Source organism: Amyelois transitella, chromosome 19 (genome assembly GCF_032362555.1).
Source record: "Amyelois transitella isolate CPQ chromosome 19, ilAmyTran1.1, whole genome shotgun sequence".
Classification (NCBI taxonomy): Eukaryota; Metazoa; Arthropoda; class Insecta; order Lepidoptera; family Pyralidae; genus Amyelois; species Amyelois transitella.
Genome location: NC_083522.1, coordinates 3,003,590 through 3,030,255, shown reverse-complemented (window position 1 = coordinate 3,030,255; position 26,666 = coordinate 3,003,590). Strand labels below are relative to the sequence as shown.

The window sequence follows — 26,666 nt, the reverse complement described above, 5'->3', positions numbered from 1 at the left end:
AAAAAGACGTTTATACATATTATTACTTTTGAAAAAAAAAACTTATATTGAGGATTCAATAGACTTTCAGCAGTGTGTGAGTGACCTATGCTACTTTTAACTGAAAATCTTAGTGTTAAAATAAAATTCAAAATAAAAATAAATTATTAGGTTTATTCAACAATTTCGTTAATACAAACAAAATGATTCATTTATTATTTCTTCCGAAAAATACTTAGTCGTTTGGTGCGAGGAGTACCCTGAAAAAAAAAAACGTATTTTTAGTCTTTGTAACAAAAGAAGTATGCTTTAAAGTTTGATGACTCGCTGCAACGTCATATTGTGCAAAAAAATATTGTCATTATTAATGACTAGCGATCTGCCCCGGTTTCGCACGGATAGCATTTATACATATGAACCTTTCTGAGAATAGAATCTAATACATAAAAAGAGGTAATGTGTGTAAAAGAACCTTTTTGGTGTCGGTAAAAATGAAATAAACTTACATCGGTGGTGTCGTGTTTCTTGAAAAGCGCGCGGATCCTGGACGGGGTGCTAGTCTTGCGGGGCGGCGTGTTGTTCTTCCGAGACGGGTCGGACTCCACCCGGAGTGACTCGCGTAGCTCGGAGTCCTACGATCATTTCAAATTTCAATTATTTATTATTAACCGATTCATTGCGATGCCTAATTTTGCAAACTTTTACTAATGGCGTTCAACAAAAACTATGTGACACGGCTGCCGGGTCAAGCGCCATACGATTACATGACACGCCTCCTGTGTCTTCAGCCATGTGGAAAAGAATACAGTATTTCAACCAGTTTTTACATGTTTTAGGCTTACATACTTTTAGTTGACATTCGAAATCTAACGCGAACATACAGAAACGTTGTTTCAAGTGATTATAAGTGGCATAACAAGTGTATTTTTGAAAATGGAAGGTAAGTGACATTTCTAATGAAGGTGTGCAAAACCTTTTGAACTTATTTTTAAGTCCTAATGGTTTGAATAGTTTTATAGGAATGTGGGCTTGACTAAATGAGGTTTTAAGTTAGTTCTGTAATTATTGTTTTGGTTTTGCTCACAAGAAATTTCAACTTATTTACACTACGTAATGATAAACTGTCAAGTTTGATTTAGTACTTAATAGGTATATATTTATTAAAAATACTAGCTTTTTTCCCGCAATTCGCCCGCGTTCAAATTTATACATTGTCTAAGCTTAAGTTGATTGTACTATTCCCGTTCAGAATTTCATCCAAATCAGTTCAGCCGTTTCAGCGTGATTGAGAACAAACATCCAAATTCACAAAATTACAAGCATGATAACTTCCGCATTTATAATACTACTAGTATGGTTGTCATATGATACATTAAGTCATTAAGACGACTAGTGCAGCGAAACTAGCGCCACTCGTCTATAAATTCCGTATCATATTTTAAAAATCTAATCCCATAGTGTCATAGTAAATAACACATAGTATTTTTCGCAGTTTCATATTTTTTCCTTTCAAAACCGCCGAGGGAAATTGATTACCGCCAAAAGTGGCCACTTTCGGCGGTAATCAATTTTTCTCTGAATTTACCAAAGGAAAAATTATCAAACTTATATGTACCTTAACCTATACTAGTGTTTTTAAGTAATTTAAAGTGAAAATACTTATTGAAATGTTAATGTCTTACATTTTCAGGTTCAGGAAACCATCAACAAAATTCTCTCGTTTTCTCGTTAGAAAATCTTATGAAAAAACTTATTCAAATTTTAGCCACTTATAAGGGTTTAAAATAGAGTTAGAATAGAATTTATGAACTAAATAAATTATAATAAACTATGATTATGACTATAACTGTTATGACAAACCCATTATGATATACTATTTTATAGCAAAACTCATTATTATAAACTAACATTATGCCTACACAAGCATTATAGCAATAAACTTTATGTGAATCAATTATTATGTTAGAAAAATTATGAGAAAGGCCTTATGACAAACCATATTATGATAAATTTAATCATGAGAACAAACAGGATCCCTCCATTGGATACATAGATAGGTACTCTTTTGAACAAAGTTTACTCTGTTCAAAAGAGTACCTACCTTATAGTGTGCTCTTATAGGAGTTCAAAAGAGTACCAATAAGAGTAACTTACCCAATAAGTACCTAATACGGTATCTACTAGAATACAATTTCTTTATTAATATACTATTTTTAACTATACACTACAGATTAGGCATGAAAAAATTACTTACATGAAGTTTACGGCAAGCAGAGATTTATGTACACAGGCTGAGTCGTCACATTGGCAGATCACGGAGTCCAGTTATACAAGCAGCAGTCGTTTTTTTACGAAGATCAGAGCACAGTAACACAGTCCTCACAACACAAATGTCGAAAGCCCAGATATACGATCTCAATGTCATCGATACGCACGCAGATCTGATCACCAAGGATAGCAAAACAGAACTAATTCACAAAAGATGAGAAAACATTCACCTTCGAATTTTTTAGGACCTTTTTCTTATCTGTCCACGCAAAAATGGACCATATTGTACAAAACGTACTGGTCATTTTACATTGTTGGTACTTCGTAGGGACATGCAATTTGTTATCTCTCCGGCAGGGATCCTCCATTGTTTAGGACATGAAGTGTCGTGTGCAATAAGACTCATATTAGCCATATTGAACCGCACGTGGTATTTTTCCATAACTAATAGGCTACATGACAGGAGTAGAGTTTTGGAAATAATGTTTCATAATACATAAATTTTTACCTAACCGAAACTAATAATCACACTTTTAATTTTGTAACTACTAGCTGCTCGCCCCGGCTTCGCCCGAGGTACATACATTTTCTCGCCGTAAAAACCATCCTTGAGCTACGAAGAATATTAAAAAAAAAGAATTGGCCTAATTGGTCCAGGCGTTCTTGAGTTATGCGCTTACCACAGTGCTTACCAACACATTTAGCGATTCATTTTTATATTAAAGATTATTTGAAGTTAGTTGGGCAAGTCCATTTTAAAACTATAGAAAAAGCAAAAAATTGTATTATCATAAGGTAACTTATTAAAATCAAAGCAACTTTTATTAAGAGGCCTATACCATAAACACAATATTTTACATAGTTATCATATAAAGTTCACGCACGTGTCCTACGAAATACATATTATTTAGAAGTGACGTCACACCTAGGTAGCCTTCTCTATGGAACGTTTTGGACTCGCCAAAAAAGTGTGACTTTATGTCAAAGAGTTCTTCAGTAATCATGGTATTTCTTTTACTAGTGGGCTTATTTTTAGAGGTGTTTCCATATTTAAACAAAACAAAATTGAGTCATGTAGCCTAGGTATTATTAAATTGCAATTTTAAGCATCTGAAAAGGTTGGTTACACCTGCTTTTAATAAAATCATACAATTACCAGAAACGAAGGCTACGACCATTTAGATGAAAAATAGCGACAATTTTGTTCTGGGTAGATCTCCCTAAAACCTAATTTGAAGGAGTTATCATCGATTTAAAAATGACACGGCTCCCGCGCCCTACGCCACACGTAAAAGAAAGTAATGGCACGGCAGGCGTGCCATCCGCAATGAATCGGTTAATAGAGCGTCCGCGGCTCTGTGAAATGTAAATTCTGGTCCTCTCTTTGTGCAAGCCCACTTATAGCACCTATAAGTGAAATTTCAAGTTCCCTAGACTACATAAATCCGCCTGCAAGTTACCTTTTCCATTTATATTTATTTGGAAATAACGACGCCCATCAGGTTTCATATTATATATGTAATGTAACAGATGCATACAATATTATAAGTTTTGTAAATTACATCGCTGTACCAACGGTTAATTTTTTTTTTATTTGGCGCGAAAATATAAAGAGGGCGCAAATTGAACCGTCAGTTATTACGAGCGAGATAGCAGAAGGCATTTTATTATGGATTTAAGGTTAATGTACTCGTAATAAGGTTTTTATTTTATTGAGCTATCATTCGGTTTGATTTGGCGGTAGGTTGCTTTATTCTGTGCCTTCGAATATTGCTGAGTCGACATATTAAAGTGGTAGTACAGAACATCTAAAAAGCAAATAAATAATTGAATTGATAATGATAACAAATATAGGACAGCAAATGTATATCAAAGAAAAAGTAATAACTGACCGTAGCGGAAAGTCTGCCGGCTTGCTTGCTAGGCGTGGGCGGTCCGGGTTTCTTGTAGGCTGTGATGCCCACTTCCTTGCGCTGCTGTCTCGTCGACGTGCCAACGCACTGTGAAACATTCATCAAAATATATGATTACAATATAGTCCAATTAGGCTCAATCGAAACTACATACATACATACAATAACGCCTCTTTCCCGGAGGGGTAGGCAGAGATTACATCTTTCCACTTGCCACGATCTCTGCATACTTCCTTCGCCTCATCCACATTCATAATTCATCGGTTTCGGGTACTCTTGACCGAAACTATAGGACGTAGAAAGCTTAAAAAGTTTACTTGAATCAATTGCAAATCCTATTCGATCTTTCATATTTGGCGTTACAAACGGCACCTATGCCAAAATCGCGATCCGTTACATTCTTATCTTCTTCATCAACCACAAACGTCACACGTCATCGGCATTAGCCAATCACAGCAAAAAAAGCGACGCGCTCAACCAATAGCAGCGAAATTTATAAACTGCGCAATCAGTTTACTTATGGGGCATAAATACAACCTCAGTTTTAACATCGTCGGAGCCGCGGTTTCCCAGGTATGGGACCTACCTTGGCTTAATCTTCCATTTGTGGCGTTTGGCCCTGAAACATCACTCCCGCTACGAGTATATAATCTGAAAATGGCATGGCGATCAGTTACCTTGATATCTTCTTCATCAATCACTGGCGCGAACTGCGTCTCAGCTGGGTACGAGCTCTTCAGATGTGGTGGACACAAAGAATTTCTCCAGCGGAGTTCCGAGAGTCTGAGGCCGGATTCGCGCGGTGAGGGGGGCCGGCGAGGGGTGGACGACAGCTCTTTCAGCCAGCGGTTATCAAACACCTCCCCTTCTTCGTCGGACATGTGGAGGCCGCGACCTTCTGTAAATCGGTGTCAGTTCGCATTACAAACTGTATTACCACTTGTAAGTTACACCGATGTAAGTTAGCACCTGAAATCATATTTGTGTATTGTGCGCGAAAACATTTATTCTGTTGAGCCTATAGGGAGCGCCATTTGAACGCGCGAACAAAGTTATCCCCTATTGTACTTCTAATATTTATTTATAATCTCAATTTCATCATTTAGCCATACAGCTGAACGCGGTATTTCAGACTTTTTTCAAGACTTTTCAAGACTCTTGGCTCTATCTTACCAGCAAGGAATAAAGTCGTGATTACATACATATGTATGTGTTTAAAAGAAAAATATACATACCACGTTTACTGTTCGTATTGGTATTAGCGTTGTGAGTGGTGGGGAGAGATCGCAGGGAATGCGTGTCGGAGGGCCGCGAAGAGATTTCTTCTGAAGGCGGGACTAGACCGGACTGCAATCAAACAAACGTACAATAATTTATTTCACAATCATCATAACAGCCGTAGGACGTCCACTGAACTTAGACCTTCTCAAATGACATCCAACTTTTATTCCTTCACACCTTCACAATCTATTTAAATCATTTAAATTAAAATTACCGTATGAAAACGGTTTTGTTTTTTAGTCTTTCATGTCAAAACCACTCTACTGATATCTTCATGAAATTTTATAGTGTGGAGTACTGAAAAGGACATATACCTTCTCTTCAAGCGAGAGCTGTGGGCGTGAGCTAGTTGTTTTATACTATGTCTATCAATTAACACTAGTTTTAAGAAATTTCTTGTTTAACTGACCAAATATTGATTTTACATACATACATACATATAATCACGTCTATATCCCTTGCGGGGTAGACAGAACCTACAGCCTTGTAAAGACTGATAGGCCACGTTCAGCTATTTGGCTTTAAGATAGGATTGAGATTCAAATAGTGACAGGTTGCTAGCCCATCGCATAAAAGATGAATCTTTAAAAATGGATTTAGAGATGGAGTGGTCCTATTCTTTTTTGTATTGGTGCCGGGAACCACACGGCACATATTGATTTTATCTTATTATTTTTAACACATAACGGATTGAGTGTCACGCAGGTTGAGGATTATAATAACAAAAGCTGAAAATGCGGCACACCAGTCAATGTGGAGAAAAACTCCCAGAACCTTCACGGAAGGTTCATAATGACTAAGGGTGCAACTGGGAACAGGCGACGAATAAAAAAGTAAACTTACAGAATGCACGTGCTGTAAGGACATGAGCGAGCCGGACTGCTGTTTCCTTCTCAGCCACTCCGCCTCGTCCTTCTTCACCAGGAACTTCTGCCCCACGTCCCACAGCTCCATTGTCAAACCACGGATATGCTCTTCATACGCTTTGCTCGAATCCGCCAACTTATTCCGAGCCGCTTGCAACTCCCTCTCCAAATCTCGTATTTCCTGTTTCTGTTTCTCTTGGAACACCGCTATTTGCTCTTGGTATAGTTGTTTCTGGAACATAGACAATTCTTTTACTGCATGTTCGAAAGAAATTAAAAAAAAAACCATGCCAAGCCAAAAACATGCGACAGACGTGCGGGCATGCCTATATTTGAGTCTTTACCTTGTCATCTGCAAGCGGGACTAAACTACATGTTTTAATGAACACTAAGCGACTGAAAACTAAAAAATAAAACAAAAAGTATCCATTAAAACATTTATTAAACAAACTGACTTCAAAGTCATAACAATAAATAAAAAGCCACACTTTAATAATCCATTTGAAGGTAAAACCACCACACGATCTGATATAGCAATATCAATAACAGTAGAGGGAGTATACTGACCATTTTAGCCTTCATTCTGTTGAGCTTGTCTTCGTATTCCGCCCGTACTTCCATCACTGTCACGGCTTGGGCTTCTTTAGCGCCTTCCCCCTTCCGCGCCCGGATCACTTCTTCCAACAATCTCTGGAAGGATTTCTCCATCTCGTCTAACTGGACCTCGAGACTGGCGTTCTGGAATGTGGTAGAGGCGAGAGAAGCGCGCTCGCTGTCGCTAGAAAACGCCTGCTTGATCTTCTCCGGCGATATAGTCCTGCCTAAGCACCGCTCCACCCATCTCTCCATATTCATACAACACTCTGAAAGGTCCTGCATCACGGCCGCGTAACCCCTTTCTAATTTACACATGGTGGCGTCTGTCACGTGCCCGTCCAAACTCAGTATCTCCCGCCTTACGGTCCTCTGTATGGACACGACACCACTCAACTTCCGAGCGTACAATTCCTTGATGTTACTAAACGTTTTATAGCTGACCGAAAGCTCAGTCAAGAACTTCTTCAAGCCGATTATCTCCGACTCGTTAATTCTGTTGACCTCGGTAAGTCTGTCGCGTTCTTTTTGCAAGGCCTGCTGCTTTTCCGAACATTTTCTGATATGCCGCTCGGTTGTTTCCAAAAAATTTTCCAAGTCCTCCATCGTGATCGTCCCCGCTGTGAGACTTCGTCGCAGATCGTTGTCGCAGTTCGCGCTGTTACCGTAATTGGTCAGTTCTTTCAACACGGTATTGTTTTTAATTTCGGCTATCCGCTTCAGTATGATGGCTTGATACTTGGCCGACACTTTGATTATTTGCGTCGCTCTGTTTTCCGTGACGCTCATCTTGGAGACCTGTTTTTTTAGTTCGGCGATTTCCTCGTTCTTCTGATGGACTATTTTCTTCAACTGAGTGGACAGCTGGTAGCAGTTCTCTTTGGATATTTCGAGTTCTTTCGTCACATCCAGTAATCTGTTCTCAGACTCCGCCAACAATGTCTTCATGTAGGTAACGTCACTTTGAAGTGTTGTTATGGTCCTGTTCTTGTCGTGTATGATCTTTTCTAAGTCGGATATGGTTTTAAAGCTCTCCATGGATGATTGTGTGTAGTCTGATGTGTTATCTACCTGGTTATGGTGCGCGTCCCTCTCGCCAGAGCTCGACAATTTGGAGGATGGCTTCTCGTAGGAGACGACAAAGTCTGAAATAAAAATTATTTTTAAAAGCAGGAACAGCAATAAGTGAAAGATGTTGTCTTTGTCTACCTCTCCGGGAAAGAGATACGATCATATTTATTATATTAAACCGGGTTAAATAACTTACATGTATCGACGTGACCTCCTGCAGCTTTAACCAACGCCTCCTTTTCATTCCTCAGCGCCTTTGCCGCTTCATCACGCTCAAACATCTCCAACTTTTGTTTCAACCTCTGCACTTCAATCTCCTTTACTTCCTTCAACCTTTCCAGTTCTAACTCATTTTCTTCTCTTAACCTCTCCACTTCAAACTCCTTTGCTTCCTTCAACCTTTCCATCTGTATCTCCCTCGCTTCCAAGTCTCTTTTTAGTTTGTCAGTCATATTTTCTACATGTTCTACCCTCTTTAATTTCTGTTTTAACATCTCCACTTCAAACTCGTTCGCCTCCAAGTCTTTTTTCAGTTTATCAGTTAATTTTTCACCACATTCTGCTGCCTCTAATTTCTGTTTCAAGCTCTGCACTTCTGCCTCATGCGCTTCCTTAAAACATTTAAGTTTTAACTCTTTTGCTTCCAATTCTTTTTTAAGAATATCAGTCATATGCTCAGCATTTTCTGTCGTCTCTAACTTCTGTTTTAACATCTCCACTTCCATCTCTTTCGCGTGCAAGTCTTTTTTAAGTTTGTCTACCAAATTTTCAGCATGTTCTGCTGTTAATAATTTCTGTTTTAACATTTTCATTTCTACTTCTTTTGCTTCCTTCAACTTTTCTAGGTCTAACTCCTTTGCTTGCAAGTCTTTTTTCAGTATTTCGGTCATATCAGCAGCGCGTTCTGCCGCCTCTAACTTCTGTTTCAACCTTTGCACCTCCGCTTCTTTAGCTTCCTTTAACATTTCCAGTTCTAACTCTTTTGCTTCTAAGTCTTTTTTTATTTTGTCATTTAATTTTTCAGTACTTTTTACTGTCTCTAACTTCTGTCTCAAATTCGCAACTTCCGCCTCCTTCACTTCTTTCAACCTTTCCATTTCTAGCTCTTTTGCTTCTAAGTCATTTTGCAGCTTGTGTGTTATATTATCAGCAAGCTGTGCTATCTCTAAATTCTGTTTCAATTTTTCCACCTCAAGCTCTTTCGCTTCCTTCAACCGTTCCAGTTCTAAGTTCTTTGTTTCCTTCAACCTCTCTACTTCTAACTCCTTTTCTTTCCTCAACTGTTCCACTTCAAACTTCTTTGATTCCATCAATTTCTCCAGTTCTAACTCTTGTTCCCTCATCTTTTCTACTTCAATCTCCTTCTCTTTTTTCGACTCTCTTAGTTCGAACTCCTTTGATTCTAAGTCTTTTTTCAGTTTGTCAGTCTCAATCTCCTTGTCAATAATTTTATCATTTAATGATTGTATTTCAATTTCTAATTGTACTTTCACATCGTCAAACTCCTTGTGTAGATGTTCATTTTCATGTTGTAATTTCTGGAAATCTCTCTGCTTGCTTTCTAGAGTGGTATTCGCTTCAGATAGACTCATTAATTCTGAAATCAAAAAAGTTGTACATTTTTCATATGACGACCTTCAGTAAAACATAAAGTAAAGATCATTATCATGCTCAAAGCGTTAAATCCTTGCCTCTCTGAAAAATTCGGGGTACGATTATAACATCGTGGTTCGATCTTAGATTGAGTAAGTTTTAAAAACAAGCAATTTATAAGTAAATGGGATCACAGTTACACGTCCAGTTTTCTAGTGTCAAGTTTCAATTTTTGAAGGCAAATGCTGTCAAAAAGGAAATATACTGACCAATTTTCTTTTCGTCCAACATATTATGAAGTTTCTTATTGTCGTTCTGTAACTCATGTATAATAAGTTCCTTCTGACGAACCGAGTCCTTAATTTCGATAAGTGAAGAATTTTCTTCTTTCAAAGACTTTCCTATCTTCTTCAGACGCGATAATTCTGTCGTCAGTGTTTCAGCTATAGCGATCAAACATTCGCATTTGTCATGATTGCTTTTAAATTCTTCACCAATCAACTTTTGTAACACTTCATTTTGTAGTTGTTCCTTTTTTATATCTTCAAATATTTTTTTTATTCCCATTTCTAACATATTTGATAGTTGAGTATTCATCTCTTCCTTGTCTGTAAAAATAAAACATGCAGTTTTAACATAAATTATTACAAATAATTTTCGTAAATAAAAAAACCCAGGCATAACTATTTAGTTATGACTTGGTATTTAACAAGTCATATGATCATAACTTACCTTGACATTTTTGCATCAATTCGTTTATCTGCTGATCAAGGTCACTCAGTTTAGCCAGTTTTTCTTTAATTTCCAAGGCATACTGTTCATTCCTTTCACGCGCTTCGGCAAATAACTGTTCCACAACTATCTTATCCCGTTTTATTTCGTCTAAAGCATCATTCAATTCAGTTGATACCTTTTCAATTATTTTCTTCTCTTCAGTCAGCATTCGATGTTCGTCAGTCAAATTTTCGTATTTAAGCTTATATCCGTCTACATCACTAATGAGGGAATTGTTCGATTTACGTAACTTTTCATTTTCTTCAACAATTCTCTCATTCAAAAGCGACTGCTCTTTAGACACTTGCACTAATCTTTCTATTTCTTTTTCTAATGCTTGCTTAGCAATCTTCTCGCTTTCAAGCTCCTTGTTTAAAAGAGCATGCTTCTCTAGCAATGTGACTATTTGCTTAGAATAATTATCTTTATCATGCGAGAATTTACTTTCAAACTCTTCTTTTGCTTTTAGTACAATCTGTCTTTCTTGCTCTGCGAGTTCCTTCGCAGATTTTTCTTCAACCAGTTGTTGCATCAAACACTCATTATCATCAACGAGCTGCCTTTTAACGGCAACTTCTTTCGCTAATTCTTGCTGTAAATTTATACATTCAACTTGTAAACTTTTCATTTGTTCTTCTACAAATGCACGAGCAGATTTCTCTTCCATCACCTGTTGACTTAACATATCATTAGTTTTACCAAGTGAATCTTTATCTGTCTTTATAACAGTAATGTCGGTAAACACTTCATTCAACTGCCGCTCCAACAAGTCTTTGTTACCAAGCAATGAAGCTTTCTCACTTTCTAATGTATCTTTTATGGCTTTTTCCTCAACCAGTTCACTTTTACATTTATCTATATCTTTCAGAAGCCCTTCTATTTGTTGAGTCATCTGCATTTCCATGATTTTCATTTCATTGGAGTTGGAATCAATAGCCAATTTCAATTGTTCAATACTATTCTCTAATTCCTTAATGTGATTATCCTTTGCGTCTATAGTTTCATGTGTGTTTACTTTGTATTTTTCAAATGTTAATACGGTCTCTTCATAATCTTTCTGTAAAGAATCTAACTGAAGTGATCCAAGTTTAAGTTCATCCTCTAATTGTTCGATAATAGCATCCTTTTCTTTTAAAATAACCTCATGATTACTATTGTCATCTTCAAGAACAAAATGTAACTGCTCCTTCTCTTGTTCTAATATTTCAATTGCTTCTTTTCTATGTTGAATTTCCTTTTTAAGTTCCTCATTTAGTAGAGACACCTTCTCTTCAAGAGTAACAATTTCTGAAAGCAAATACAAAGGTTAGTATGGTTCACTTTATAAAAGCTAAAAAAAAAGAAAAACAGTAATTTACCTTTTTGTTTATCATTCACAGTCTTTAAAAGATTTTCACTTTCAGTTTTAAACTTATCAATCTGGCCATTCAGCTCAGCAGTGACTTCTGACATGGTAATGCATTTATTTTGATATTCCTTCTCTAAATTCTTCGTGTATTCTGCCTCATCGTCTAATTTACTTGATAATGCGATTTTTTCTTTTTCTAAAATAAGTATTTTTTCCCTACTAGTAGCTATCGTCTTCTGTAGCTTTACTAACTCTACATTGAGAGTTTGGATCTCTAATTCCTTTTCCTCGATACATTTGTTTGATTTAAATTTGAGCTCTTTCATAGTTTTCTCCGTTTCATTAAGTCTGGCCATTAGACGAGACGTCTCGGTATCAAATTCCATGCCTATTTCGATGCGGCGCGCAGTTTCTTCGTCCAATTTCTTTTCCAAAGACTCAATCACTGAAAAAATAAATAATAAATAACTTTCTATAAGATTATATGTCGTAACTAGCTGTGCCCGCGACTTCGTCCGCGTGGAATAGTTATTTTGGGCATCATTGAAGCTCTCAAGGATGAATAATTTACCCCGTTTTTCTTCACATTTTCCATTATTTCTTCGCTCCTAATAGTTGCAGCGTTATATAGCTAGCTATGTTATATAGCCTTAAGCATTCCTCGATAAATAGTCTATTCAACACAAAAATAATTTTTCAATTCGATCTAGTAGTTCCTGAGATTAGCGCATTCAAACAAACAAACTCTTCAGCTTTATAATATTAGTATAGATAGAACATAATATACCTATTATTATTCGAGAACTACATACCCATTTTGTTTTCCTTCACGAATTCCATAAAGTTTTCACATTCGGAACGCAACTGTAAAATTTCGTCAGATTGTTCACTTAAACAATTCTCTAACCGAATTTTTTCCTTAGCCAGATACTCTTGTTCAATTTGGACACTACCTTTTTCTTCTATAACAGTAAGTAATTTATTATGTTCAAGCTGGAAATTTTGGTTATATTTGCGTATTTCGTCTTCATAATACTGCATTTTCTTATGTAGGGTGCTTTGCATTTGTTTTATGTGATTATCTTTAATAATAATTTCATTATTGGCTGTTTTTAGCTTTTCATCAATTTTCTCACAGTTAGTTTTCAATTTTTCATTTTCATGTTTTTCTTCTTTCAAGTACAAATCTAGACCTTCAATAGTTTGGTCTTTATCTTGAATCTCTTTCTTTAATTTTGACAATTTATCATTCAAACTGTTGATGTCATCTAATAGAGATATTTTAGATGTTTGTAAAGAAGTTAGTTCATGCTGAATTTTCATTTTGTATTCGATTTCATTTTGCAGTTGTGTATGGAGAGTGTTAATGGTAGCATTTCTCTCATCGATGTCTTGCATAAGTTTGTTCCTTTCTTCAGTGAACTTCTTTCTCATGTTTTCAATATCTTTTAGCATATCTTCAACCTTGGTATTACCATATTCTATTTCATTTTGTAAGGCAATTTTAGTTTCTTCTAGTTGTTTACAATTTTCGTGAAGGCCGGCAATAGTCCGTTTACATTCATCAAAGGTTTTGTCAAGTTCATCTTTGCATTGACTAATATCAATCAGCTGCTTAGATAATCCTTCAACTTCTTTTGTTTTTTCTTGCAATAAATTTTCAATGACAGCATTTTGTTCCTTTACCTGTTTTAATTCTATGTCATACTTTTCGATAGTATCTTGTCTTGCTTGTCTCTCTCTACGAAGATCTGCATGGAGATCCTCTAGTCGTTCACCTGCCTCAGAAATCTTGTTCTGTAGCTCAACCAACTCGTTATTCCTATTCAAAACTTTCTCATTTAGTTTCATGATCTTATTCTCGTAATCGTCTCTCATATTCGCCTTGGATATTCTCTCTGAGTCTAAATCTGATACCAGATTTGTTATAATTCCATTAAGTTTGGTGGTTTCATTAGAAAGGCTTTGGAGTAAAGATAGTTTTTCTTCTTGAAGTGTTTGAATATCCTGCATCTTTTCTTCAATAATTCTTCTGGAGTGTTCTGTGTTGTTTGTCAATTTCTGTTCGAGTTCATTCATTTCATTGTTAAGCCCGCTTACTTGATCACTGAAGTGAGCCTTTAAATTGTTTTTTTCTTCAATCTCCTCATTGATTCGATGTTTCAGATTGAAAATTTCATTTTCTCTTTCAGAAACAACTCTCTCTAAGGATTGCTTTTCCTCTTCACTTTTCCTATTAAGGTCGTATAACTGTTCCTATAACAAAATAATTTATTTTAATTATTAACATTTCTCACGACCTTATTATTCTACATATATTGGTTATATTAGAAAAAAAAAGAACATACCTGTAAACTCTGAATTTGCTGCTTGAGAACTACAATTTTTGCTCTCTCTTCCCCTAGTTGAACTTCAACAACATTAGCACATACTTCACTACAAATTGCTAAAACAAAGAGCACATCACACAAATTAATTTGTTTACTTGTCATAAAGAACACTTGACACAAATAATTAGATGCGAGGTACTGCATATTCTTATTAGCGTTAGAAATCTTCTTCTTCTGCCTGTTGTTAGTTGTGGTTACAGCCTAACTTCTCTGAAGAGCCCAGGGTGCGCCTTCGACCATGTATCTGGATTGGGTAAGTCATAATCAAGATCTGCTTCTTCTTTTTCTTCAGAATATATTTACCCACTGCTGGGAATATGCCTCTTATAAATCAAGATCTACAAGTTCAAATGTTCAAATTCTAAATTTTTATTAATTATTATGGAATATTTAAAACATCACTTAATTGAACGTGGAACTTTGCGACTAAAGAAAATAAATGTTTTCACATGGCAATCAGCAACTACCAACAGTAATACAAACGAAATTATTTACTTGAAAAAATATTACAAAAACATCCTTTCTCTCTTACATATTAAGACTTCCGGACCAATTTCCTACGTTCGTTCGGTGACCCTCTCTTGATGACGTCACGCCGGGACCATACCGTATAACGATTTTATTATTTTAACCAGATAAAATACCAACTTTGACAGCAGCATGCCTGACATCGCATGATTAGGAAAGCCGACTCCCGTGTAAGCGACCACCCTTCTTTGACTACCACATGGCTCTATCCACCTTTCAGTTATACAAGCTGAATCATGGGAGGAGTGCGCTGCTCTCGCGTTAGCTCTCTAACAGCTCACCCTTTCTTGACTCCCTACAAAGCCTCTTTAGAGTTGTGAACCATTTTCTGGGGCTGACGATACACGCAACTCGCGTAGCCATATCATCGCGGGATGGCCGGTGGTAACGGCGAGGATTATTATGAATTACCAACTTACATGAGTTATGCACTGAATGTAGACTGGTATCGGGGTCATCGACCTCGCACTGACTGGCGTCGAGTCTGTACAGCTGGTTATGCTGCCTCAGCTCTGTGACGAGCTCTTTCAAGGAATTCACATGACACCTTTCAGTTTCGAGTTCGCTGGTGAGTTGACTGACCCGGTTGGCCTCCTGTTGGCTGAACGCGAGCCACTTGTCCCGCTCTTGTTTGAGTTCATCAATCTGGAATTTATTATCATTTTAACCGTAAGGCTCGAATGTTTATTTGATCAAATCGAGGATGTCCTGGCGAAGTGACGGTTAGAGTAACCTAACTAAAACAATGATATAATAAATAAACAAAAGGGAGGCTATCAACATAAGTTCTTAATGTGAGTTTAAATGCAGATACTTAATTCTTAAATTAAATCACCTTATATGAAACCGAAATCCAGCCGTGTGGTTGCCAGCACCAATAAAAAAAAAATAGGGCCACTCCATCTCGTTCTCATGGATGTCGCAAAAGGCGACTAAGGGATAGGTTTATAAACTTGGAATTCTTCTTTTCGGCGATGGGCTTCTTTTCTAAAATGCGGCGGTCCTATTCTAAACCACACAGCTCTACCTTAGCTTTAAAAGAACCTACCTTAGCTTTATAAGTGTCCCTCTCATACTGGACATCATCCAACTGCCCCTGTGTCTCCACCAGCTTTTCCTCAATCTGTTGCAGCTGCCTTATCAGCTTGCTCGAGCCTTCCCCCCCACTATCAGCCTTAGTCTCCGCCTCTTGCCCGCAGCAAAGTGAAATCTTAGATTTCAGGTTAACAATTTCGATTTTGTATTGTTCCTTGTCTTTTTCTGGAAGTATAATATTATTTTTAATCAATTTTCATAAAATAATATGTTCATTATCTAAGCCCCCCGTCTATACCCTTTGTGAAGTAGTAGTTAGAGCCAAGTCTTGAAAAGATGTTCAGCCGTCTGGCTTAATGATGGAAGTGAGTTTCAAATAGTTACAGGTTGCTAGCCTAGTGCCAAAATCCCAATTCGATAAGCCTCTATCCCTTAGTCGTCCTTTACGACATCCATGGGCGTAGTGGACTTATTCTTTTTTTATTGGGTGCCGGGAACCACACCACACATTTTATTATTTGATTTTATGGAAATCTTCTCAGTTCAAATTTCCTGAACCATGCTTTGTTTTGGGCCGTAGAGTAAAAAAAATGATTTTGATGAAATTGGCACGACTTTCAGGCGTAAAATAGCCGCTTTTACACTACAAGAGAAACATCACAGGCAAAAAATAATAAAAACACAGATATATCTTACGTAGTTTCTCCAACTTCAAATTTGTGCGTGCCAGTTCGTCTTGCAGATAGTTACGATCAAACCTCTCCGCGTCAAGGGCTGCTTGCAGTCGTCTAACTTCACCATGGAGAGAGCGGAGAGGGGGAGGAGTTTCGGCAACAGTTGCTCGTCCATTTGTGGGTTCTGTACATGCTATGTCTTGCCCGCATGCCTCTGTAAATATAAATAAATAAATATATACGGGACAAATTACACAGATTGAGTTAGCCTCGAAGTAAGTTCGAGACTTGTGTTACGAGATACTAACTCAACGAAACTTTATTTTATAATAAATACTTATATAGATAAACATCCAAGACCCAGGCCAATCAGAGAAAGTTCTTTTCTCGTCATGCCCTTACCGGGATTCGAACCCGGGACCTCCGGTGACACAGACAAGCGTACTACCGCTGCGCCACAGAGGCCGTAAACTGTAACATGCTCTGTAACATGAGATAGATAGTTTACATACATATAATAACATCTTTATCCCTCACAGGATAGACAGAGCCAACAATCTCACAAAGTGCTTCATATGGTTTTATTTGGCAGAAAGTTGGGCTATGTGCATTGTCAAATTTTGCCAAGGTGACCTATTCATATGGTCAGTATTATAAGGTAATATAATAAACCTAATTTAAAATGTCAAGGTGTGTTTGTCTGTCTTTAATAACTAGACCACTGAACTGATTTTCATGAAATTGTTCATTAATTTAATGCAGAGTATGAAGAATAAAATGAATTTTAGAGCTAAATAGTACTAATCTTATTTATATGACAACCAATCATTTAAAGTTATTAGATATATATGTATCCAATTGCTGAAGAAATTTACTGCTGATACAAAAACTAGGTATCTCTGTCTGTTTTGAATGTTTTACTTTTATTAATTTATTTATTCTTTACTGTAACATTTACAATTAGTAAAGTAGAACAGATGGACTTAATGCTTTTTACTCTTGAGGTGCAATAGAGTTTATGAGTCTCTCTAGGTAAGTACCTTCGGTGCCACACCATTGCAGTTTTAGTAAATATTTCAAGAAACAGTAAGTTGCTTTTGGCTTCAATAACAAAAAGAAAACACAAAACTTACTTACCTGTTATGGCATTTTCTACATCTCTATATGATATTGGAGAACATTCCATCAGATATTTACTAAACTTCATGATCGTCTCCTGGTCCTCAATACTAAGTTTACTACACATGGCGTTCTTGATGTCCACATCTTTGGAGTTAAGACACACAAATAATAATAACAAAGATGCCACAATGTACACATCTTCTTCATTGGCTGGCTCACTGGTACCATTTTCGAATTGGAAATCCGGGTACTTCTCTGTTATGAACTCTTCAACTGTATGCGCCTCCAATATAGAAGACTTCGACTCGTCAAGATTTAGGTTCTCTCGCAAGTGTGAAATAATATTGATTAACGATTCAAAGCTCACATTTCGTACGCCCGTTAAACTTTCATCAAAATAACAGTTTATCTGTAAGGAAAATTACAAATAGTAAAATAATTCAGGAAAAAAAGGCAGGTGTAACTTTTAACATTGTTTTTCTTACCCAGTTTGTAAGAATTGTCTTCCATTTCGTCAACATAGTGAAATAGTGTCTGTTATCCGTTATACAAAATTCATACACGTACACTTCTCACATTAATAAACTCACATTACCTAATTCATAAAAATGTATAGCTGTTGTACTACAAAAGTAACAAATAATTTCCAGTTGTTTGCTCGTTAAAAAGTTGTTAGGCCGTTGTAGTTTGAATTTGTTTTTGCGAAGCCATATTTGTCAATCTGACATTGACATAGGAACAAAGCACAAACACAATCGAGATACTTTTTATGACATAGGGTCTGCGCAGCGTGCCGTTGACTTCGTCCGACCCAGGTCTGCCGACTTGGACAAACTTTGACTGAACAAAACTAGTGACTAGTGCAGGCAGCAAAGAGGCAGGCAGCGTGCGGTCGATTAGCGACCAGCAACTGATTGGCAATTTCGCCAGCCGTACAATTTAAAGTCCGTCCCATATCTAGCTATTGTATAATATTCGCATTGTTCGTATCTCAACCAATATCATAAAATTTCTAATATATATAAGATTATAAGTTTTCTTGTTATTTTTTACAGTCAAACCTGTAAACTTGATTTCAGTAAAAATACATTACTTTGACGGTTTTGGAGGAGGTTGATGTGATTTTAATTTCATACTTACATTGTTAAACATAGAAAATATGCCAGATGCTAATGAAACAATCCCAGTTATAAGTTTATTAGTTGGCTCTTCATGTTCACAGTTTAACCAGTGAAGTAAATCATTAAATATTGCATATATAATATAGTATGGACTACAGAAAAGGACGTACGTGATCACATATGGCATGGTCAAGACTTTTTAATCTACCTATGCTAAACGATAATTGCAAAAAGTGTTTTATTTGTCTGGTTCCGTTATTTCTGTTCTCGTCGCAAACCTACACACTGCAATTCCCGGTGTTATTTTGCTGTGGCGATATTGCGTTGTGTTTTCGAAAAGTTTATCTATTCACGATGATAAATATGGTGTGGTTTTTTCAATAGATTGTTGCAAAAGTCGTCCGCAACCAGCGCCGCTTAATTACATACGTTCAATCCAGTCTGTCCAAGAGTCCAAGTCGGTCAGACAGACCGAGGTCTTACGTAGTCGACGGCACGCTGTACGAGCCATAGACCGCCAACTGCAGTGCTACCAACAGTCACTAATGAAAAACGCGCTAATTGAATAATTTATAATTAATAATCGATACTCTGAGGTCCCTAACAATTATTCTTTATGGCCCAAGCAGGTGAAATGACACGAAGTTACCTACCACCCTGAGGTAGGTAGGTACCTACCTAACCTATGACTTTCCGGATAGGCGAAATTTCATGAAACTATGACATACCTACATTCTAATAATCACGTCTTTATCCCTGACGGAGTAGACAGAACATATAGCCTTAAAAAGACTGAAAGACCACGTTCAGCTGTATGATTTAATTGATATTAAAAAATCACAGTTTGCTAGTCCATCACCTAAAAGAATACCAGGTATCCTTCCCTTTCCCTTGATTGACTTTTAAGAATCTGCACGGAAACTTAGTGTGAAAATGCAAAAAACAAACATTTTCGCATTTCAAATCACCTTTGGGGTGAAAAATACAAGTTACGTAAGTGGTTATTAAGATATTCCAAATTTTGTAAAATAGAAAGTTTTCGTGAGGGTTATGGTTTTAGGCAAGGGACATACCGCTCGCCTTACATACACTGATGATTTTGATATACATTGAATTTAAATATGTTTTTGCTATCTCGAGAACAGTTTGTTCTGTTAGGCTCAAAAATGTTGGATTAGCATCCTCAAAATACTTATTTGTTTTTTGCGCGCTACATCGGTGTTTTAAGTGGTAGGTCTAACCTGCAATGATGACGTGGACGTGTTGTCTTATATTAAATCTTAGTCTAATATTTTATTTAAGTAAGTAGGTATATTATGAATAAAAGGCACTTATAGTATTATTTTTTTATTTCATAGATTATACCACTGAAATCACTGTAGCACCAAACATTACATACAAAATGTACAAAATTGTGCTCGATTCTTTAGTCACATCCATTGGATTTACAGGAAATAATATAGACGGGACACTCGTGGCCAATTAACCTTCCTGCTCACACCATTATGTTGATAAGGCAGATTCTTAGATTCTCTCTCCTTTATACATATTTCTTCCGTCAACCGCAGAGGCGGAAAGAGATAAAATATAAGACTTATGCCTTATCAACCAATATCTGTGAATCGGGCCAGGCTTATCGGTCCCCGACTGTATACAAGTCGTAGGATACATCAATACTTAATACACACTACAATATAACTTTGTGACGTTTCAAATTACAACAACTGAGTATGTATAACCTATAATGTCGACACAATTAAATAAATACTTCTACACAAAATAAATATTAATCTCATAAAACGCAATCTTAAAATCTATTTAAGTAAGTATATTTACAAAAATAACTGGTACAATCATTGTGATAATAGAAAAAATATTAGATTAATATGTTAACGATTTATGTAAATTTAATAAATAAATTGAAATGTAGATTAATTGTAACAATTGTAATTCATTTCATTCACGTTAAAAAACGCAAAGATTGACATATTTTTTCCACATATATAATTAATTATGGCAAAAAAGTAATGATATATCTTTACATATTACTTTCACAAATAACTAACTTTTTGATAAATGATTATAGAATACTGTAGATATGACTGCCACGATTTTTGCTTGGTATAAAGGTACCTAGTTGCTAAAACGGGTAGATGGAGTACTCTTAAAAGTTTCTCAAATATTGATGTTTGTTGATGAAATAACGAAGTATGAAGATGGAAGTTATGGAGAGGTGTAAAAAAGATGTGATTATATGTAAGTATGCAAGTACACTGGTGGCTAGCAAAGGTCGCGCGAAGTGCATGGAGTTAAAAGAAAAGCGAAATTCATAGTAGTCATAACGTTTAGTTTGGTTGCTCGTACTTACTATTTAGTAAGCAAATAATAAAAGTTTTTTAATGACCAAACGACTTTGAATACCTTACCTATTTTATACTCCCAACAGCCTATCTATGCTATCTACAAATCAAATCTACCTACCTATATAAGTGGGTAAAAATAATGATGGCTGAAGATGCAATAACGAATCATTTTGTTAAACTTATAACTTTTTCCTGGCGATTGTCCTAGGTGTACCCTTCCTGAAGAGAGCAACCCATTGTCCGATAAAGACTACAATTTAGGAAGTTATATAAATCAGATTTCTCAAACTAAAAAAAAAAAAAACTTTTTTAATTAATCAATTTAGCGCTTTTACCACTGCGTTAATGGTGATTGACCTTTTAAATAATTCAATTGGAAGACGGTTTTTCATGAAATCTCTCATCACTCACACCACTTTAGCTATCTCCTTCCTTGAACACCCACGTAGTAAAGATATACATATATAAATCTGGTGAAGGTTGGTAATAAACCGAAGAGGTCGCATAAAAATATTGATATTAGTTCCAAACAAAAGAATTATGCAGCGACCGTGGCTAGGAAAGAATAGAATAGAATCTTTATTTGCTTTTAGATTTAAGATGTAGCCTCTGCCTTGATCTCTGGCAAAGAGGCATATTAGTACTTAAGTGATGAGTACTGCAAAATGATCAGTTATTTATTACCCTTATCTAGGGTATAATTATGAATAGAGAAAATGGTATCTTCTGCTTTAAGAAAGTAGTAATTTTCTCGGTTGATCTAAATCGTAGTGGTATTAAAACTTTGTGAGCATTATTAATTTGTGCAGTAGTTTCAACTTTGTGAACATTAATAAAAAAAAAAAATATCACATAATAAATTGAAATACTTAACTCGAAATTATGTACTAGAAACTGTACACATAGTTCAATGAAATCAAGAACTATAATTACCACCGCTGAAAGTCAAACTTATCGTCAAAGTGACCATCCTATGTGAGAACAGTAAGTCATGGAATTTGTCTAATAAAAAAATAATTATATTTGTAGTACAGTTTTGTCTTTACACAAAGTGTGCGATGGTTAAACAAAGTACCTAATGGTATAACAACGAAGATTGTACATTTTTATAGCAGGAATAAAACAGTGTTAATCCTATCTAATGCATTATTTGACGAACTAAGTAAATAAATACTACACGCGCTGTACAAATTTCTATCTACTTATTTTATGTAACTACCATTTCATAGTCAGATATGATATATATGTATTATGTACAATGTGCTTCTCCTCCATATGGGCAAGTACTCTAAATCTCATTTGTTAACTACACTTTGTGGCTCTTAGTCTACGCTATAATATGCTTCACTTTGATTATACAGAGATCGAACGTAACATGACCAAACAACGATGTAGTCATCGTTTAGCATCGCCTACTTAAATGAAGGTCACATCATCAGTAGGAAACTTTAAGTATTTATGCGACCGTGTCAAGTATTAGGCCTTAGGCCTCTTTAAGACACGATAGAATTGTGCGATCTGTTTCTAACCACGCGCCGCAGCGCCGGGAAAGTGGGCTTTTGACGTCACGTCGTCAGGACGCGGCGGCTCCTTTGTCAACGGCTAGAGGCACGCGTGAGGATTGTGAGAACACCAGCGCGGCCACAAGGGAGCGGCACGCACTCCCCGATTAATCAATCGCGACCGCAAAGTGTCCAGTCTGAGGTAAACGTCGGCTGTGGCGCCCTCTGCTCGGTCGGACCACAGCCTCTCGGCCGCCGCTGCCGATCTAGGCCACAGCCGCGCGTCCAGACCGCCCGGAGCCAGCTGTTCCGTCCACAGACACACCGCCCCGCCTTCGACTCGCCACGGCAAAACATCAGGAACGATGCCCTGCATGGGAGCCTCCTCGATCCATGGCCGGTGTTCGTATACTTGTTGCCACGAGTGATACGGCCCGCAATGACCGTCCGAATTGTCTCTCCAGGAGCCGAAGCCGCAATCCAGATACCAAGCATCGACATGAGATAACACCGATCGAAAACCCGCATCCAATACGGCTCGCGACTCCTGCCATTTAGAGGAACCCCATATTTGAACGCCTATATTTTTACTATCTAATCTTTCGAGGTACGGCGAGCGTGTCAATCTGGAAGACCACAGTAACGTTAGCTCCGGAACCTTCCCGTTATTTGCTTTCTCTAGAGCAGTCATCGCGCGTTTAGTGAAATCATACCATAGCTCCATAGGGTCAGAGTCATTGAAGTGTTGCGCCCAGCAATGCTCAGAGACCTCATCCCCGCCGAGGTGAAATAAATCATCTACTCCCGTCACTTGGATTATTTCAGTATAAATTCGTTGCAGAAGATCGTAAACATGAGGGTTTCGTGGGTTCAGCTGACCGCATGGCGGTTCTCCGCAGAAGGCACTCCAAGGTTCTGCTTCTATACAGTAAGCCAAGTGACCAATACCAGCTGCCGGGCCCCAGCTCCAAGCGCGACCAACGTGAGCTGGCGCATCTACTTCTATCAGCACCCTTATACCACGCAATCTTGCGCGTCGTACTATTGCCCTGACATCATCCATAGTGTATATAGCTCCTGGACCGTAGGCGCCGTGTTGGGCTAACTGAGGCGCGCTGTCCAATCTAAGCGGAAATGACTGCGAATCAGTGATATGCCAGTGAAAAGTGTTTAATTTACAAGCGGCCATCGTGTCAATCGTGCGTAGTATTTCTCCCACCGGAAAATAGTTACGAGCGGTATCCAGAAGAAGTCCACGGAAACTGAATTTAGGAGCGTCATCAACTGTCGCCGCTTCTAGGGTCAGTAAGGAGTCTGCATAAGGGTCGAACCAGATGAGTTGCGAGAGCGTTTCATATCCATGTCGGGCACCACAAAATGAGTGAGCGGATATGTCTACCACTAAGGAATTTTTAAGCGGTCGCATCACTAGTTTGTAGCTCTCATCTGTATTGAGGAGCATCCGTGGATCCCCGCTGCCGTTAACAGCGACGCGTATTAAGATGTCTCGAGGGTTTCCGATTTCTATTCGTCTAACTAGGGAATTGCCAGTTTTGCCTAAATGTCGTAAGTCTTCCTTGAACAGGCTGAAAGCGTCCTTGAGGTGTTGAGATACGTCTCGAGATGGGGAGACGGTTATTTTAAGAGAGATCTGGTCCACGCTGATGGGGACAGCGACGGTGGCGAGGCTGGCGGAGCCGGTGGGCTGCGGCCAGAGTTGTGTGGAGGCACACAACATGTTGCAGGTCTGGAGAGATTGCAGTATCGTAGTGTCTGATGCTGCCAGCCTCTCGCATCGGTCGTTTCTGCATATCCAGGTCCACTGCGGTTCTATGCCCCTGAAATTGATGGTTTCAAATTTAATACTAGAGTTAGTAGTGGTATCTTCAGCCAGTAAAGAGGCCTGTCTAGACGCTTAGTCAGTTTGTCAGTATTAAGGTTAAATTTTAGGAGGTCGATCCTGGCGAACCAAAATCATGTTCCGGTAATTATTCTACTTGGCTGTGCCAAAAATTCGAAACGAAGCTACGTTCTAGACGCTTGCAGGAAAGTTTTAGGGGGAAGACTGACCAATCCTAAGCATAGTAACTTTGCTATTGTCATTGATAAATACATACACACATATCAAATTACGCAGCGTGTGGCGGCGTGTAAATAACTCATTGGTCCAGTTCAATAAGGCCGCAGCAGTATAAGTCGCGATAGCAAACACCCACATGAGACCTACAGGTATCCCACGCATGGGGTAATGGTATGAGGTATTTATTAAAGTGTATTATAATTCTGCATCACTGCATTTATGCTCTTAGTCATGAGAATCTCAGTATGAGTGCTTTACGACGACTACATAAAAATCGAATAAAATTTTCGATTTTAGTATATCTACATATTTCGATAGTTGTCAAAGATGGCCCAAAGAAGTGATCAATGATGAAAGTTCGGACACAAAATTAAGTTACGCAATATGACCTGAAAGCTAATCTAATAAGGTTATTGAGTTATTTAATTCTTAGAGATTGATAATCTTTTTTTTGTATCAACGCGGATCTGTAATTGACCCTCAAAGATGACCAATCCATCGTGACTGGTTGAAAGCTAACTTACGAGTAAAATGGTCGCAAGACTATGAAGTGGGTGGTTTTCTTGTTGTTTTTAGTTTTTACGCGGTAGACTTATAACTCAACAACAAAAATACGTGTATACATTGTGTAGTGGTCGGTGTGTCTGTCAGTTTCTGAACTTTATAATTATAGTAAGACCAATAAGGTTGATTAGTAGCTTTTCATTGCTAGCCAATAATCCAATGACTGTTTTGTTATATTTTTTTTGTGTAGTAAAGAGTTTACAAAAAAAAACTCCTCGATCGTCCATCCCAAAAATGTCTATTCCACCTGGTTGGCAGGCCATTAGCGATTTCATTATAGTCGCCAGACCATCAAATTGATGGCTCCTTTATTGTTTACGCCAATTAATGTAGTGCCGTGTGGTTTCCGGCAATAATACAAAAAAAAATAGGACCACTTCATCTCTTTCCCATGGATGTCGTAAAAGACGACTAAGGAATAGGCTTACAAACTTGGGATTCTTTTTTTAGGCGATGGGCTAGCAACCTTTCAATATTTGAATCTCAATTCTATAATTAAGGCAAATAGCTGAACGTGGTCATTCAGTCTTTTCAAGACTGTTGGGTCTGTCTAACCCGCAAGGGATATAGACGTGACCATATGTATGTATGTATTAATGTAGACGAAGAAGACGTTGCAAGGTCCGTGCCAAGTCTCTGTCTACTGCTCCGAGACAAACGCGTGATCATACAAGATACATACGTGTACACATTGTGTAGCGGTCTGTGTGTTAGCTCGTTGGTCTGCTGTCTCCAGTACAGCAAGGCTGCTGCAGTGCAGGCCGCCGCTGCGAGCAGCCACATGGCCCTGCGCAGGCGCCCCACACGTGGGATGTGCGCGGAAGCCCCGCGACCCAAAGCCTCCACCCATGACTTCATATTAGCAGTTATTGTGGCAAATCTGGAAATAAAGGAATGTTATAAGATAATACAAATAATCGTTGTTTAGCTCCACAGGAGTTTTTTTTCTTACATTTAAGTAATTATTTTGCAAAGGCACTTTCTCGTCAGCCACCGTAGCATGGCACGCGCGACGCTGTTTTAATGGCGCGAAAAACTATCGCTGTCCCGTTTCGAGCCATAATAAAAAGCGTAACAGCGATAGTTTCTCAGCTGCTTTTTTCTCAACACAAAGTAAAAAAATACTTGGGCTTCTTCATTAAGCAAGCTGGCATATTTCTAAATCTAACTTCCATCATTAAGCTATTCAGTATATTCGTTTAAGTCTTGTGACTATTGTGACTTCGTTATGGGATAAATTGAATGTGTTATATACTGTAGCAAAGGAAGTATGCAGGGATCGTGGCAAGTGGAAAGAGGTAGTCTCTGCCTACCCCTCCGGGAAAGAGGCGTGAGTTTATGTATGTATGTATGTATGTATGTATAAACTGTAAGTGTGAACTAAATTAGTTTTGGCGGCAAAACTAGTGATTTCTAACCACGTAGGACTATATTATTTCTTCCTAATTCATAAGAGGGGACTAAAAACTATAAGTTCCTACATCAAAAAATATAAAGAGAATTTGATGAAGTATGAGTCTGATATACAAAAAAGTTTTCAATGTCACCATAAACGATTCTGGACTTATTGATTTTCGTGCTCATAAAACTATATATAAAT

At 37.6% G+C, this 26,666-nt stretch overlaps 2 protein-coding genes across 3 annotated transcripts in view; both read right to left on the bottom strand.

Moving 5' to 3' along the window:
* Positions 1-133: 133 nt before the first annotated feature.
* Positions 134-18,132, bottom strand: LOC106137225 (uncharacterized). The gene is made up of 18 exons (XM_013338023.2): positions 17,922-18,132; positions 17,452-17,845; positions 16,337-16,528; positions 15,654-15,865; positions 15,025-15,250; positions 14,036-14,133; positions 12,500-13,943; positions 11,698-12,132; positions 10,298-11,626; positions 9,835-10,173; positions 8,169-9,569; positions 6,875-8,046; positions 6,285-6,539; positions 5,396-5,507; positions 4,838-5,058; positions 4,140-4,247; positions 486-611; positions 134-239 (listed from the first exon to the last, which is right to left on the bottom strand). Exons 1-18 carry the CDS (start codon positions 17,955-17,957, stop codon positions 195-197), a joined length of 8,145 nt encoding a protein of 2,714 aa, XP_013193477.2. The 5' UTR covers positions 17,958-18,132; the 3' UTR covers positions 134-194.
* Positions 18,133-19,889: 1,757 nt separating this feature from the next.
* Positions 19,890-26,666, bottom strand: part of LOC106137261 (probable beta-hexosaminidase fdl) — an 86,134-nt gene continuing 79,357 nt past the window's right edge. For both annotated transcript variants that reach the window (XM_060949446.1, XM_013338062.2), the window contains 2 exons: positions 25,749-25,946; positions 19,890-24,260 (listed from right to left, as the gene is read on the bottom strand). In XM_060949446.1, the coding sequence (XP_060805429.1) occupies positions 22,523-24,260; positions 25,749-25,924 (1,914 nt within the window). In that variant the 5' untranslated portion in view covers positions 25,925-25,946 and the 3' untranslated portion in view covers positions 19,890-22,522. The remainder of the gene's footprint in view (positions 24,261-25,748; positions 25,947-26,666) is intronic.